The 15,582-nt window shown below is 36.6% G+C and overlaps 1 protein-coding gene across 1 annotated transcript; it reads left to right on the top strand.

Moving 5' to 3' along the window:
• Positions 1 to 11,373: 11,373 nt before the first annotated feature.
• LOC137963189 (protein disulfide isomerase pTAC5, chloroplastic-like) lies at positions 11,374 to 15,241 on the top strand. The gene is made up of 6 exons (XM_068810362.1): positions 11,374 to 12,066; positions 12,711 to 12,806; positions 12,989 to 13,120; positions 14,090 to 14,315; positions 14,611 to 14,648; positions 14,752 to 15,241. The coding sequence occupies exons 1-6, from the start codon at positions 11,455 to 11,457 to the stop codon at positions 14,845 to 14,847; spliced, it is 1,200 nt and encodes a 399-aa protein (XP_068666463.1). The 5' UTR covers positions 11,374 to 11,454; the 3' UTR covers positions 14,848 to 15,241.
• The last annotated feature ends 341 nt before the right edge of the window (positions 15,242 to 15,582 follow it).

The following is a 15,582-nucleotide window of genomic DNA, read 5'->3' as shown; positions in this document are numbered from 1 at the left end:
AATAGAACACACAGAGCCTACTTGTCTCTAAGAGTGAAGCACGAAAATGGAAAATAAGCACCCATGACAAACACAAACTCCAACCCAAAAACTGATTGTTTTACTGAACTTGACGGCACTGGAGGTGTCATGATATTTTCCTCCCTTTCTATTTCTTTAAACCGAAAATTCATGTCAGAAACGTTGAAAAACAGAAAACTACATATTTAACGGGGAAAAAAAACAGAAGGAAGAAGGCTACTGTGTTCAGAGTGAGTCGTCCGAGGTGAAGCTGAAGAGGGTCTCTGCAACTTTTTTGGCGTTTTGAGATATTCTTCCCTTGATGGTTTCTTGAATATCTTTCTAGATGTCAGGTGGCCGCCCTGTTAATCCTGTACTTCCGCTGAAAGAAGCTTGGAGCCTGTAGAGTTGATAGAGATGATTACTAGCCAGTGATTGATTAATCCAATTAGTGATATGAAAGTAAAGATCATTTTTACTTTTCAACAAAAGGGAGATTTAGAAGTATTATCAAGTGTGATTTTAAATTGAATCACTGAAACTGCCCCCGGATAATTAGCTAACGCTTGTCCTCCTCCCTCGGAAACAAACAAATGGATCGTGATCAGCTTTTATATTGCACGAAATTTTACCTTAAACTAATTCAGAAGGACCCATTGGTTGTTGTTGATCCAGCCGGGCCAACGATGGCAACATGGAGACGCAAAGGTAGATTCAATGTGTGGCATCTAAGCAATTCCTTCTAGTTCATAACTGCTAATTTAAAGCAGCTACCTTTACTTTAGTCGTAAGTTAAAAGAGATGATTACGAATGGATTTGCATTAGTTTCAGGCTCTAGACAATATACTACAAGAATGACTGCGTCTTCCACTGATAATTAAATTTTCATCCAAACAAGGATTGCGAATTGACTTGCACTCGTTCATTATTATATATAACAGTGAACGTCATGGTATTATTGCATCGTTTGATTAAACTGGATTCCTTGAAATATCTTGATTCCTTATTTACCAACTCTGTTAAAGAAAGGAATTCGTGATAATTTAAGATTGAGTGGGTGGGGAATCATTTTCAGCTTGCGAAAGCGATTGGGAGACGGTGAAAAGATGTAGCTGAAGTCTGAAGAGATATAAGTGGAACTGTAAGGAAGAGTTGAAAATTGTGGCTATTAAAGCGTAATCGGATTATTTTAACTGTTTTATGCTGTTGTAACCTGTATAAGATTAAATTAATAAAAAATGGAGATAAGGACGCATGATCTAGTAAGAAAGTGAGTTCCATGCGACAATTACAAAAATTTAATCCCGACTTTTCGATCTGCAGCTTTGCTTGATCAATGGTCAAGTTTTATCTTTGTTCTTTTTCTCCTCTTCCTCTGGTCAATTTTGTCCCTCTTGTTCACAATCCTAGTTCGACAACCCACACAAGGGAGAATTCCCTTCCTCCAAATCTTCCTCCGTAGCATGGGACACCCCTTTCTCCAGTCTTCCTCTTTCTCACGCCGATCGACAAAGAGGAATGGGAGTCTCCTATGTCAACCCCCATTGACCGTTATCCATCGCCGTTGTCCTAGTTTGTTGCCTATCAGTGATCCCCTCCTGTTCACCATCCCAATTCAAAGACCCACAAGCGACAATCCCTTCCTCTTTCTCTCACCTGACCAACATCACCATTGTCTATTTGACTCTCCATTGCAAGGTATGGAAAATTCTTTTATTTGATGCATTTGTGCTAAAAAAAGGATCAATGAAGGCCAAAGTTAGAACTTATTCTTCTCTTTGCTTATGAACTAATAGCATGAATGAGTCATTTGCATGTTCATATGAAAAGTCCTTTCTTTTTTCTAAGTCGTTATTTTGTGATTGAGCTTTGCTTGTCTGAGTATTTTTCAGCTAGATTTTTTTTGTTTGCTGCCATAGATAAAGTTGTTTGTCTTTGATGATACGAGGTCACAAAATTGTAGGTTTCTAGGGGTTAGAGGAGTTTATATGGGTTATAAAAATTGCTTTTTCTGTAAGTGTGAACTTGTATAAGTTCTTTATTAAGTTGTGGAGCCTAATTAACACCTTACATTGTCACGGATCGACCTTCGTGGTAAGGTCACCATGGGGGTTGGAAGGGAGGGTGGGAGAGCTAGAATTTTGGCAAATCTGCTCACATAAAGAAGAACTGCAGAGCACCAAAGAAGGATGAAAAGAAAAACGATGTTGCAAATGCGATGACTGAAGAAGTACAAAAGGTTTTACTCTTGTCGGTTGATAGCCTTATTGACACTTAGATTTAAGGGCTTATTTTCACACCAATGCGCACCATGGGATCATTGAGAATTATGTTGCTAGAGATCATAGGAAGGTGTATCTTGCTAATGGATAACCTTTGGATATTGTCAATATTGGTAATGTCAGTTTGAGGATGTCAAATAGGTCAGTGTGGAAAATTCACAAGGTGAGACATGTACCAAAACTGATGCCTAATATGATCTTAGTAGGGCAGCTTGATGATGAAGGTCATAATGTGATTTTTAATGGTACTGCCTGGAAAGTCATTAAGGGAGCCATGGTTTGTTACACGAGGAGTTAAAACCGGTACTCTTTATATCACTTTCAATTGCAGAGACATGGTTGCAGTTATTGGTGCTATTACTAATTCTGGTTTGTGGTATTATAGGCTCGATCACATGAGTGAAATGGGAATGATAGTGCTTCAATCCAAAGGGAAGCTACTAGGGTTAAAAAATGTAAATAACAATTTGTGTGAAGGCTTTATTTTTAGCAAGCAGAAAGGGGTAAGCTTTTCTAAGGGTGGAAAGGAGCAAAAGACAACAACATTGGAGTTGGTTCACACAAATGTGTGGGGGTCTTCAATTATTACTTCCCTTGGTGGTTCTAACTACTAATTGATATTTTATTGATGATACAAGCAGAAAGGTATGGGTTTATTTCCTAAAAAAAGAAATATGATGTCTTTGATAACTTCAAGAGATGAAGAGCAATGGTTAAGAAAGAGACAATTTAAAGGTGAAGTGCCTGCAATCAGATAATGGGGGAGAATACATACATGATGATTTCTAGCGGTACTATGCTGATAATAGAATCAAGATCAACAAAAAAACATTCCTAGAAAACCTCAATAGAATGGTGTGGCTGAAAGGATGAACATGACTTTGAATGAGCGTGTTAGGACCATGAGATTACACACGGGATTGCCAAAAATGTTCTAGTATGAGGCTATTAGCACCGCTGCCTATTTGATCAACATAAGTCCTTCAACACCATTGAATTCCAGATTACCAAAAGAGGTCTGGAGCAGCAAAGAGGTAAACCTTTCTTTTTTGAAAATTTTTGGTTGTGTTTCTTATATTCATATTGATTTTGTTGTTAAAAGTAAACTTGATGGTAAATCTAAGATATGTTTCTTTACTGGCTATGGTGGTACCGAGTTTGGTTATCACTTCTGGGATGACCAAAGTCATAAGGTTATTAGGAGCAAAGACGTGATCTTCAATAAAGATGCAATGTATGAAGACAAGTTGAGAACAAAATCTGAAAGCATATGTGATGAAGCCAAGAAGTCTAAAGTGATTCAGTTGAGAGATTTTCCAGCTATTGAGATGGAGAATATTACTCAAAAAGACCAAGAAAACATACCCCTAGAAGTAAATCAGAACACTCTTGTGACTAAACTTAGGAGATCTGCCAGAACTAGCAGACCTCCACAGATGTACTCCTTTGTATTAAATTATATTTTTTTGATTCATAAAGGTGAACCAAAGAGTTATGAGGAAGTTGTGCAAGTTGATGAATCAACCAAGTGGGAGTTGGCCATGAAGGATGAGATGGATTCACTGTTATCCAATCAGACATGGTAGTTGATCGAGCTACCAAAAGGGAAGAAGGCCTTACAGAACAAATGGGTGTACTGAATAAAAGACAAACATGATGGAAGCAAGTGGTAAAGGGTTTTTAACAAAATAGAAGGCATTGACTACATTGAGATTTTCTCTCCAGTAGTGAAATTGTTTACTATTAGAATAGTGTTCAGACTAGTGGCAAATGAAGACTTTCACTTGGAGCAATTGGATGTTAAAATAGCTTTTCTTCATGGTGATTTGAAGGAAGAAATTTATATGATGCAGTCACAGGGTTTCAAAGGAAGGGGAAAGGAGAAAATGGTGTGCAAACTTCAAAAGAACTTGTATGGTCTTAAATAGACTCCAAGACAATGGTATAAAAAGTTTGACACCTTTATGAGTAGTAATGGTTTCTTAAGGTGCCTGATGGATCATTGTTGTTATGTAAAGAAGCTTGATGACTCCTAGATTATGCAACTCCTATATGTTGATGACATGTTGATAGCAAGTGCTTGCAAATAGAAAGTAGATAAGTTGAAAAAGGAGTTGTCCAAGAAGTTTGCAATGAAGGATTTGGGTGCTACAAAACAAATCATTTGGATGTAGATTACTAGGGACATTACTGTCTTGAAACTGTCACAAAAAGAATATGTGAAGAAGGTGTTGAGCATATTAAACATGAATGATGCAAAACTAGTAAGTACTCTTTTGGCTAGTCACTTTAGGCTATCTAAGGAGCAATTACCTTCTACAGAGCAGTAGCGAGCCTATATAGCCAATGTGTCTCATGTTTCTGCTATTGGCAGTCATATGTATGTCATGGTGTGTACTAGACCAGACATAGCTCATACAGTGGGAGTTGTGAGAAGATATAAGAGTAATCCAGGTAAACAACCTTCTCTCGCTTCTCTCATTATCCGTCAAATTGCTTGCATGATGTTTGACAACAAGGGGATCATTTCAGTCATTGGAGTATGTGCAAGTCAACCTAAGGAGTTTGGGTGGTTCTACATAGCCAATTCAATATTGTTGTTACAACACAAGCCTAATTCCTCTCTTGCTTCTCTCATTATCTGTCAAATTGCTTGCATGATGTTTGACAACAAGGGGATCATTTCAGTCATTAGAGTATGTGCAAGTCAACATAAGGAGGTTGGGTGGTTCTACAAGGCCAATTCAATCTTGTTGTTACAACACAAGCCTAATTCCTCTCTCGCTTCTCTCATTATTTGTCAAATTGCTTGCATGATGTTTGACAACAAAGGGAAAAAGATGAGAGAAGATTTCTCGCTAAGTCACCCTTCCTCATCAAGGAACCTTGCAGATTTTTGTCTTCTAGTACTACTCCATGCCTCTTTGAGTCATCCCTTCTACTTGTACCATTCTAGAGGAAATCAAACAAGAGCTGAATCAAACTTGTCGATTTGTTAGCCATATTTCTTGCTTGCAGTTTAAGAAAATCAAAATTTATCGACATAAGATGCATTTATATTTCTTGCTTGACAGTTTTACATTAAGCATGCTCTAGTCTCTTCTCTTCATTTACCAACTCTTTGCTTATATTGTGGAATGATGATCATGAAGGATAATGGGGATTAATTCATCACATACAAGGATACAAGTCTCACTCCAGACAAGATTCAATGGTCTAGGTTTGGATAAGTAGAATAGAATAGTTGATTTAGTATGACCAATTCTTTTCTACATAATTATTTTTAAAGTTTATATTTGACATTTTATTTTACTGAGAATGTATTGGATAACTATGGTAATGTATGAGATTGATTAATAATTTTTATTTATTTCCTTAGAAACTACATTAGCAGGGCTATTAGGAAAATTTAAAATTTTCCATGTAATTTCCTTATAAGGCAGTAATGGGATTTTATACTAAAGGTTTCTTGAAAATGTATATCCTAGGAAAAACATTTTCTATTTTTCCTGGGATATAAATTTTCAACCAGGGGTACTAACAGGCCCTAAGAGATCTACCAATATTTTATGAAATAAGCAATGAAATGTTGCTCTAATACAAGATCTTAGGGACTACATCTTGAAAGCATTTTGAGACAAGTATTTAATCACTTCATTAACCCAATAGTCATGGCAAATGCTAGTAGCTCTAACATGGTTATGCGGTCAGTGTATGGGAGAAGTAAAAAAAAAAATCAATCCTACTAATTCAATCCTACCTAAACAGAAGATGTAAGGGAGAAAGATGAAAAACAAGCAGTCCTTTACTAGTTCAATTCTGAGAAGGGAATTAGAAACAGAAAATTGAATACATTTTCATAAAAAAAAAGATTATAAAAATTTATGCTTCTAAGATATATATAAAAATGGAAGAAAAATGTCTAATTTCACAAAAAAAACCCCTCTAATTCTTATAATTTTTAAATCTAGGTAAAAGTCAATGGTCAACATAATTTCAATTTATTTTATTTTTATTTATTCATCTCTTATATTTCCTTTTTATTTAAATTTTAACATTGTAACATGTAGATATTTTTCCTTCTTTTTTTTTTAAATAATCATTTCATTTACATATATCTCAGTTTTAAAATTTTAAAATGTAAATACTTTCTATTAATTTTTCCCTATAATAATTTTTTAATCTTATTTTTTAATTTATATTTTATTATATTTTAATATTTTAATATTTAATTTAATTTTATTTATTTAATTTTAAAATACTTTCTATATATTTTAATTTATGTTCTATTTATCTCCATTACTTTTTTTTTGGTTATCTAATAAGTTATTTTTATTTTTATTTATTATTTATTTTATTTTGATATTTACTTTTATTTATAAAAATATTTTTATTTTAAGTAATTTAACCTTATAAATTTTGCTTTCTAATTTTAAAACATAATTTGTGCTTCTTTAATATATACATATTATTTATTATTATTATTATTATGAATATTTTTTTGGATATACGTATTTTGCTTATAATTTTTGCCATATCTTAATAAAGTTTTTCCTGTTTTTATTTATAGAAAATAATTATTCCCTTGAGTACCCTAATTGAGTTATTTTTAAATATCTTTGAAGTTATTCTTAACTTATTCATAAAATATCCTAAAATTTTTATATTGGTTCTTATCTTTTAAACTTGATTTTAATTATTTTACCTTTTAAGCTTATATATTACATTTAAATTTAATTAAATAATTATTTAATAATATTTTTTATTTAATTTTTCCTTTAGTTCATTTATTGTATCTAGTAGTTTAAGTAACGTTTTATTTTAATTTATTTTGTATTGTTTAAATAATTATTTTAAAAACTATTTAATTTATTTCCTATTCAATTTATGTGTTTGTGTTACATATTTAATTCCTTTATATTTTTCATTGCATATTTCAGGGTTTAACTTGAAGCTTTTTGTACTTCTATTGCTACCATGAAAAAGATCAAAGTGGAGAAACCTATATTATGTAGTTGTTGGATTCGTATTTTTATTTGTTTCACGTTGTATCTTTTCTGGGTAATCTTTCTAAGTGGTGCTTGATTGTAAAGTTTATTTTCCTAATCCATTCACATTGCAAACTTTAATTTTCTAATTTATATGAGTTTGTTTACATAATTTGCAAATAAATGAAAATTTTAGCTAAGGTAATAAAATAAAGAAATCTAAAGATTAACATCAAAAAATAAAAATATGAGAAAAATGGATATGCACTTTACTTTTCTAGCTTATGATATAATTTATTACCATTTGCACTATGTTGTCAAAATTGGACCTAACCGATTGGTTCAATCGGGGGACAAATTGAAATTAGACTCGGTTTTTATTCTTTTTTAGACAAAAACCAGATGTACCTTAAAATTGGATGATCCAGGGAGTGAGTTGTCTAGTCTGATTATAAATTGGACCGGTTGAATCAAGTCAAGTTTGGTTTGATTATGTGAGAGAGACTATTTTTTTTTTTTGTTAGAGGGAGGATTTGAATTAGAGACCAAACGCTTGCTTAAGTCATACTAGCTTACTAATCTATTAGATTGTGTAAAAAATAAATAAAATTAAAATATAGAAAAATTAATATTAGAATCTTTTTTTTATCAAACTATAATTAAACCTAGTATAACCTAGTTAAATCAAACCGATTACACCCGTGATTTGTTACACAATCTCTAACCCATATCCGACCCGATTCTGCCTATATGTGTAACTAGGGGGTGGCATCGAGTCAAGCCGAGCTTGAACCTGCATATGTTTGAGTTGTGTTTGATTTAAATACTTCAAACTCGAGCTTGAGCCAAGCCAAGCGTCGAGACTAAAATTGGAATCAAGCTCAAGTTCAATAATTTTAACCGAGTTCAAACTTGAGTTTGAGTTGGGTTCGAGCTCCAACGTATATTTAAAACTTTGCATAAAATACATGTCAAATAAACTGTACATAAAATTATGCATAAATTTTACACAAAATTGGACATAACCTATATACATAAACCCTGCATAAATTTGTCTATGAACTTTGCATAAAATTATTCATAAACATTACATAATAAATGTGACTTATTAAAAACATGACTTATGCACAAATTGTGACTTTTATACACATTTGCCACTCTGTTGAGCTTAGCCAAGCTCAAACTTGTGCTTTCATTTTCTCTCTCTTGTTTTTTTTCTAGGGGTTCAGGGTTCCAAACATACCTAGGAGTCAGACCCTCATTATTTGTATCAGTGATACCTAGATCAATAAACACATCAGTCAGGCAATCGATTTTCCAGATCCAAATCAAAAGTTTGCCAACTATTTCTGTACATGTAGTTTGCCATAAAGTATCAATGGACAGAGAACCAGAAAGTGTATGTCTTTTCCTATTGTTGTGTCCAACATCTCAGCTGTTGGTTCAAATAACAAGAATGGCTTCATATCCGTAAGGAATAGTTATTTCATTTATGAGAATTTATAACTACAGTAGAGACTGAGACTACTTCAAAATCTTCCTTTGTTCCATTTCTAAAATCAATTTACTTTCCATTTGACACTATGCATCAGCCATTAATCTATATAAAACTATAAACAACAATTCTTCATCTTCCACCTCATTATCTGCACACTGAGCCTCCATGACAATCTCTCAGAAGCTACTCCCAGCCTCTAATTACCAAAGAAAACAAACTGTCAAAATTTGAGAGTGGAAAGCTTTCTCAACCAAGGTAAGAGGAGTGGATTTATTATCTCAGATGCTCGAATCAATAAGAATTATCTACTTTTTTCGGATGATGAACTAGACAACAAACAATCTGTCTCATCAGCTTTCTTTTTGGATATGGACAGAGTATTACTACAACATCCCCTAGTTTAGAAAAACATTACAACTAGATGCCTTTGTACCAGAAATAATCTTCAATTGAGATGACACTAATTGCACGAATTTTATTGCCTGCTTCCCGTTTAGATTACCTGAATTCTGCAGCCACCACCTTCTTCAATTTCATCCACTGCTAACTTTTTCACTATTATTGGAGTGTCCGCACCCAACCTATACGAATCGATAGACTTCGCCTACGACCAACTGCCAACTTCTTCAATTTCATCCACTACTTCTAACTTCTTCACTTCACTGTTGTTGGAGTGTCCCGAAGCCAACCTATATGTTGGAATATTTGTTTGTATTGACCAGGCCAGTCCTTGTATAAGATCCGTGGGGTTGCTTTCCTAAGAGGTTCGAGCCTTTTAGCGCAACTGGTTTCAACATGGTATCAGAGTAGGTTGGTCCCGAGTTCGAATCCCGCTCCCCCCCGAAGGCCATGAATTTGGCCACCGAATTTCCACGGGTATTCCCCGTGCGGGGGAGTATAGAACCGTATTTGTATCGCTCGGGCCAATCCTTGTATAAAGTCCTGTTGTGTCTCTCACTAATGCCTCACCACAATCCTTGAACTCGGAACCTTACGGTCAAATGCACATCTTTGGCCATCTGATCCTTGATGGATTGGCCCGGTCGATACAAATAAATATTCCAACACTCTCCCGCATGGGGAAAAACCGTGGACAAATTCACCGGAAAAATCCGGGACAAATTCACTAGAAATACCTGGGACAAAATTCGGTGGGAACGAGACTCGAACACGGGACCAACTTGTTCTGATACCATGTTGAAACCAGTTGCGTTAAAAGGCTCGAACCTCTTAGGAAAACAACCCTACAGATCTTATACAAGGACTGGCCTGGTCGTTACAAATAAATATTCCAACACTCCCCCGCACGGGAAAAACCCATGGACAAATTCACCGAAAAAAATCCGGGACAAATTAAGTCTCGAGGTTTTAGCGCAACTGATTTCAACACTATATGAATCGATAGACTTACGCCTACGACCAGCCACCCCCTTCTTCAATTTCATCCGCTGCTTCTAATTTCTTCTCTCTTATTGGAGCGTCCGGAATCCTAACCTATACGAATCGATAGACTTACGCCTACGACCAACTACCCCCTTTCTTCAATTTCATCCACTGCTTCTAATTTCTTCTCTGTTAATGGAGCGTCCGGAATCCAACCTATACGAATCGATATACTTACGCCTACGACCAACCACCACCTTCTTCAATTTCATCCATGGTCAATAACACCATACGGTTTGACATTGTTCACGACCCCTTTAGGGAAAAACCTCGCTGATATGGGAGCCCGTCCTGGTTACGAAAAGGCTGAGTCCCGTCCCGCTCCGACCATAGATCGTAGCCTCCAGAAAAGTGAAACCTATCAGCCAAAGTCTTCATTTGCTCGTCGGATTTGATGGAAAAAAGAGTCGGGGCTTGCTCAACAACTTCCCACGGAAAAGTGAAACCTATCAGCCAAAGTCTTCAATTGCTCATCGGATTTGATGGAAAAAAGAGTCGGGGCTTGCTCAACAACTTCCCACGGTCGCTCACGGCGCTGGGCCATTGGAGGGCTGGTCTTATCCTCGCCCTGTTGCCCGGGCGTTGTAGTGAAGAAAGACAGTTTGGGGGACATGGGAGAACATGATTTTTGTCCCCACGACTGTTGAGGGAAGATAAGATTCGGAGGAGGAGAGGTGGAGTGGTGGCGTGGGTGCTCTATCCTCTCATCTCGACGAAATGCTCTTCAGGAATAAGATTTACTCGAAGACCCGAAGAGAAGGCCGAATAAATCGGTCCCTCCTGGTCTCGATCCTGGTTCCCGTACTCCCGCACCAACGATGGTTTAAATAAACGAGCGGGTTCGCGAGCTCGAAGAGAACGCCGAATAAACCGGTCCCCCACGGTCTCGATCCTAGCTCCCGCACCCCCCTACAGGCCGGCCTGAGTTTGATTCGTTTACTTGGACGAATCAAAACCCGATTTCGGATTCGATTCGAGATCAGAAAAACTCGAACCGAACCGAACTGATTCCAAGTCGAGCTCGAGTTACTGACGAACCGGTTAGGTTCGATACCACCCTTGTGCGAATTGAAGAGCGGAAAAACTCGAACCAACTGAGCCGATTACAAACCGAACTCCTTCACAGTCTATCCGTAATGCAGAGATGTGTGGTTCGAAGGTTCCTGCAGAGATCTTTCGGAGTTACGTCTCCATTAGCGTGTCTAACCGGGGCTTCGAGCTTGGTACCCACTAGCCTGCGACATGGCTTCTTTCCTTCTCTTCCCACTTCATCTTCGACCTCTACCTCATAGCGGAGGCGGACTCTTTTCACCTGCTATACCCATTCTAACGCTTTGCCGAATCCAAAAGAACCATAATCTTCTCTATAAGTATCCAATCATTGCTTGCGCATCTACATCCTCGTCTTCGTGGGAGCGAGAGGAAATCAGATGGCTCCGTGAAGAGCAGCGGTGGCTTCGCGAGGAACAAAGATGGCTACGAGAAGAGTCTCGGTGGAATTCCGAGCGGGAATCACTCCTCCAAGAAATCGCTTCTCTGAAACTCAGAATCGAGGCGCTGGAAAGAGAGAACTCGTCTTCTGGGTATTCAATTTCCGATGCAATTGCCACTTTGGCGCCTATGTTGGAAGCGTTCAAGGAGGTAGATACGCAACCTGGGATGAATCAGATTGCTGACACTGGTTCGGGTACTCTGCCGATAATGTTGGAGGAAGCTGGTGTGAAATCTGAAGTGAAGGAGATGGTTTTGGAAGAAGTTAAGATTTCCGAAAGCTTGGGGGAGGAGAAGAAGGAGACAACGATTAGAAGGACCCTGAGGATAGGTTCGGAAGGAGAAGACGTGCGTGTGATGCAGGTCTGCGCAGACTAGTGCTGATTTCTTCAATTTCTACTTCAAAGTAGAAGGCGAGTTTATATTTTTGGGAGAAATACTTTCAAATTTTGCTCTCTAGTCTTGCTGGAGTTCGGCGAGTTTATATTTTTGGGAGAAATACTTTCAAATTTTTCTCTATATTTTTGCTGGAGTTCGAGCGAGCTTCATCGCTGAATTCTAGTGAATTTCATTCTCCATTCATCGACACGTAGAGCACAAGATTAGGAAAAAACGAATAAAACAGAAATAAAAATATAATAAAAACTATAAAAAAAGAAAGAAACAGATTCTGATTCAGACTACGCCGTAGAAAATGCTAGTCTAAGCGCCCATCTAGTTTCTTTTCAGAAAACATATAAAGAAAAATATCTTTGGGATAAAGGATTTTCTAATTTTTGTGGTTCATTACATGGGTTGTAGATCCTTATTCCTATACTCCGATAGGTATTGTCGAGCTATTTTGCATTCTCGACATCCAATCGTTGTAGTTCTCCTCTTGTTCCGTGGACAGTCTTTGGCCAAATTTATGTCTTTGCTTTCCCCTTCATCAAAATCATTTACTTTCCATGATTTGAAGTTTGGTGCTTTGTGTAGGAGGATGACTGAAATAATCATGGTTATGACAGGAATCGCTACAAAGGCTGGGCTTTTATTCAGGTGAGGAAGATATGGAGTACTCCAGCTTCTCAACTGGGACAGAACGTGCCGTAAAAACTTGGCAGGTCTTATTCCTAACTGTGTTATGTTCCTTACCTATAAAAATCATTCTGGTTAGGGCTCCTAGACCCGTCTTCAAGCTACATCCTTAATCTTGCTTTGCATTTAAAAAAAATAAAAATCCCTACTTGCTTCGTTCTCTGAATTTGGATAATTTGCATTGTGTTCTTAAATGGGCATTTTCCAGGCAAGTTCAGGTGCGTCTGAAGATGGCATCATGACTTCAGATCTCTTGGAAAGGTTATTAATGCAGGTAGAAATGGTTGATACTGGCAAGAAAGCCACGGCAGAGCAGAAAGGGAACTCCTCACCGGGGCAGGTAACTTTTACTTAATCACTTTTTGCAAGTGGTTATTTATATGCAGGAACTGATCAACTGTTTAGAATTCTCAATTATATTTTCTTACTAATAGATTCAGTGACTTTGTTTGTGGTTAAATGACTCCTTTTGATCCAACTTTATCTGCACTCCAATTTCAGATTATCAAAACAATTTAATTAAAAATAGCATTTGAAGGAGGTAAAATCTCTGTCGTAGGAGTGTAATCAGTTTTTTCAAGAGAAATTTGCTCCTTTTTGTACACAGGATTCTGCTTTTCTCTTTCCTAGGTAAAAGGGAATAGTAATGCTTCTACTTGTTGGTTGTAGTTACAGTGTCTCCAAACTTGGCAGTATTATTACTAATTACTGCTCAAAAGATGAAACTAAACAGAGAGAAATTCTTGATGAGATATCTTGTTCTCTTGTCAAAAGAAAAGAGTGGTAAAACTTTAAGAACTATAGATGGAGACGTTGACGCTCAAGAACTAAAAGAAAGGGCTCCATTGAGGGCGAGAGAGGTTGGCTTCTGGCTCTCATGTATTAGCTCTTAATATATTGGGCCCAGGCGGACATCTCTTATTAACATATAATTGGTTATCTAAGAGCTTGATATTGCTAAATGTGAATTTAATTTTCATTCTGCTTGGAAGTTTAACTCCATAATATACAATTGGACAAGGAGAAAAATCCAGCTTGACTTGATTGGCTCAACTTACATGTGCATTTTGCAAGCTAAATGACGTGCAAGGGGTTCCTGCCATGAGTCTATGTAAGTGCCATACTCCCAATGTCAAAAGCAAAGAGACTGTTCTTCCTTTGTCATGGGAATTTTCAGAATTCTAAACAAGTTCCTAACAGTTTTTGCTGCTAATCTTGCTGTCAAGTTGTTGGAAGAAGTTGAGGTCTCTTGCTGAATAATGTTTTAATTTGTTCTCCAGTTTATAAAGAGCATCTCATTTAATTGTAGGATGTCATAAATGGAGTTCCAGTTTCTGCTTTAACAGAAATCACTGAGATCATGGAAACTGTAATAAAAGAAAATGAAGCAGAAATTGAGGTATCTCAGCACAGGGTATTTCTTCTTGGAGAGAATCGGTGGGAAGAACCATCCAGGCTTGTGGGAAAGAACAAAAAGAATGTTGGAGCAACCAAGTGCCTGTCTTGTCATGGGGAAGGACGGTTAATGTGCATAGGTAACTATTATGTATCAGTTTGATTCACTTAAGAGACACCCTTTGCAATGGTGTCTTGTTTCTATAGTTATGCAATCCATTGAGCATTTTCAGATTTTGAGTATCCCTAGAGATCTCAGGACTAGCATTATTGAATACTTTAATAGCTGAAGCGTATTTGCAGTTGCATATGGTATATATCTTCGTAGTCCCTCTGTTAGTACGAAAAAGAAAAATCTTAGTGGTTGTAGACCACCAATTTTGATAGTTTTTCAAAGTGAGTGATAATGAATTGAGGGTCTTCTGTTTGCTGCAGAGTGTGATGGAACGGGTGAACCCAACATTGAGCCTCAGGTTAGACAGTTTTCTCCTTTTAGTTTCCTTATTATTGCACTTGCTGTGTCTTATTCGTCAGTCATATTTCCTCTGTGCTCTATCTTTGAATGTTATCTTGCAGTTTCTGGAATGGGTTGATGAAGGAGCAAAATGCCCGTACTGTGATGGTCAGGGTTATACCATCTGTGATGTTTGCCAGGGGAAAACGATAGTATAGATACAACAGAGAATTATTTCACTCGCTTGATTCATGTTAAGACAATCACAAGCAGCTAGCTTTTTCTGATTGAGGAACTTCTGAGATGTAGAAACATGAAATGTTTACAGTGAAATCAGAAAAGTAGAGCTTTTTGGCATGTTTTTTGTCAAATATGGACCCATCTTCACCTATTCCAATCTTTGGAATCCAGAAGTTTTTTTGTACAAATTTTGTTTTGTTGTATGTCTGTGACTAAACAGGAAGCATGGAGATGAAGCCCAGATTTGAACACCGAAGTTAAGTCTTACTTGGAAAACTGAAAAGTTTGCCGGCTTCATTAGACACTCTGCCCCCTGTGTGAATAACGATTTTTTATTTTACATTTGAGGTGAACTGCCTGCGAGGAGCTGGTCAGATGTAAAGGATATTGGCAGCCAAAAATTGAACAGGCTAGCCTTTCCAAGCTGGATAAATAAAATGGGATTTTCAAAGAGGGTTTGAGGTATGTTTGGAATTTCTAGAAAAGAAAATGAGCATTTAACTATTATTATTTTTAAAAATAATTAATAAAAATAGAATTATGATCAAATTCTCTCTTTCATTAACTATTTTCGTGAATAATAATGGTTAAATTCTTATTTTTTTTTCATGGGGTTCCAAATAGACCCTTGATGTTTTGATGGATTCCAAGAAGGAATGTAAATATGATATATTTCCAAAGGATAAATTCTAATAGAATTCATGATTCTAACC

Source organism: Aristolochia californica, unplaced genomic scaffold, assembly GCF_029961685.1.
Source record: "Aristolochia californica isolate CCGP_79_NKW_82.1479 unplaced genomic scaffold, dmAriCali1.0.hap1 SCAF_4, whole genome shotgun sequence".
In the NCBI taxonomy this organism is placed as follows: domain Eukaryota; kingdom Viridiplantae; phylum Streptophyta; class Magnoliopsida; order Piperales; family Aristolochiaceae; genus Aristolochia; species Aristolochia californica.
This window is presented reverse-complemented; position numbering and strand designations above follow the sequence as displayed.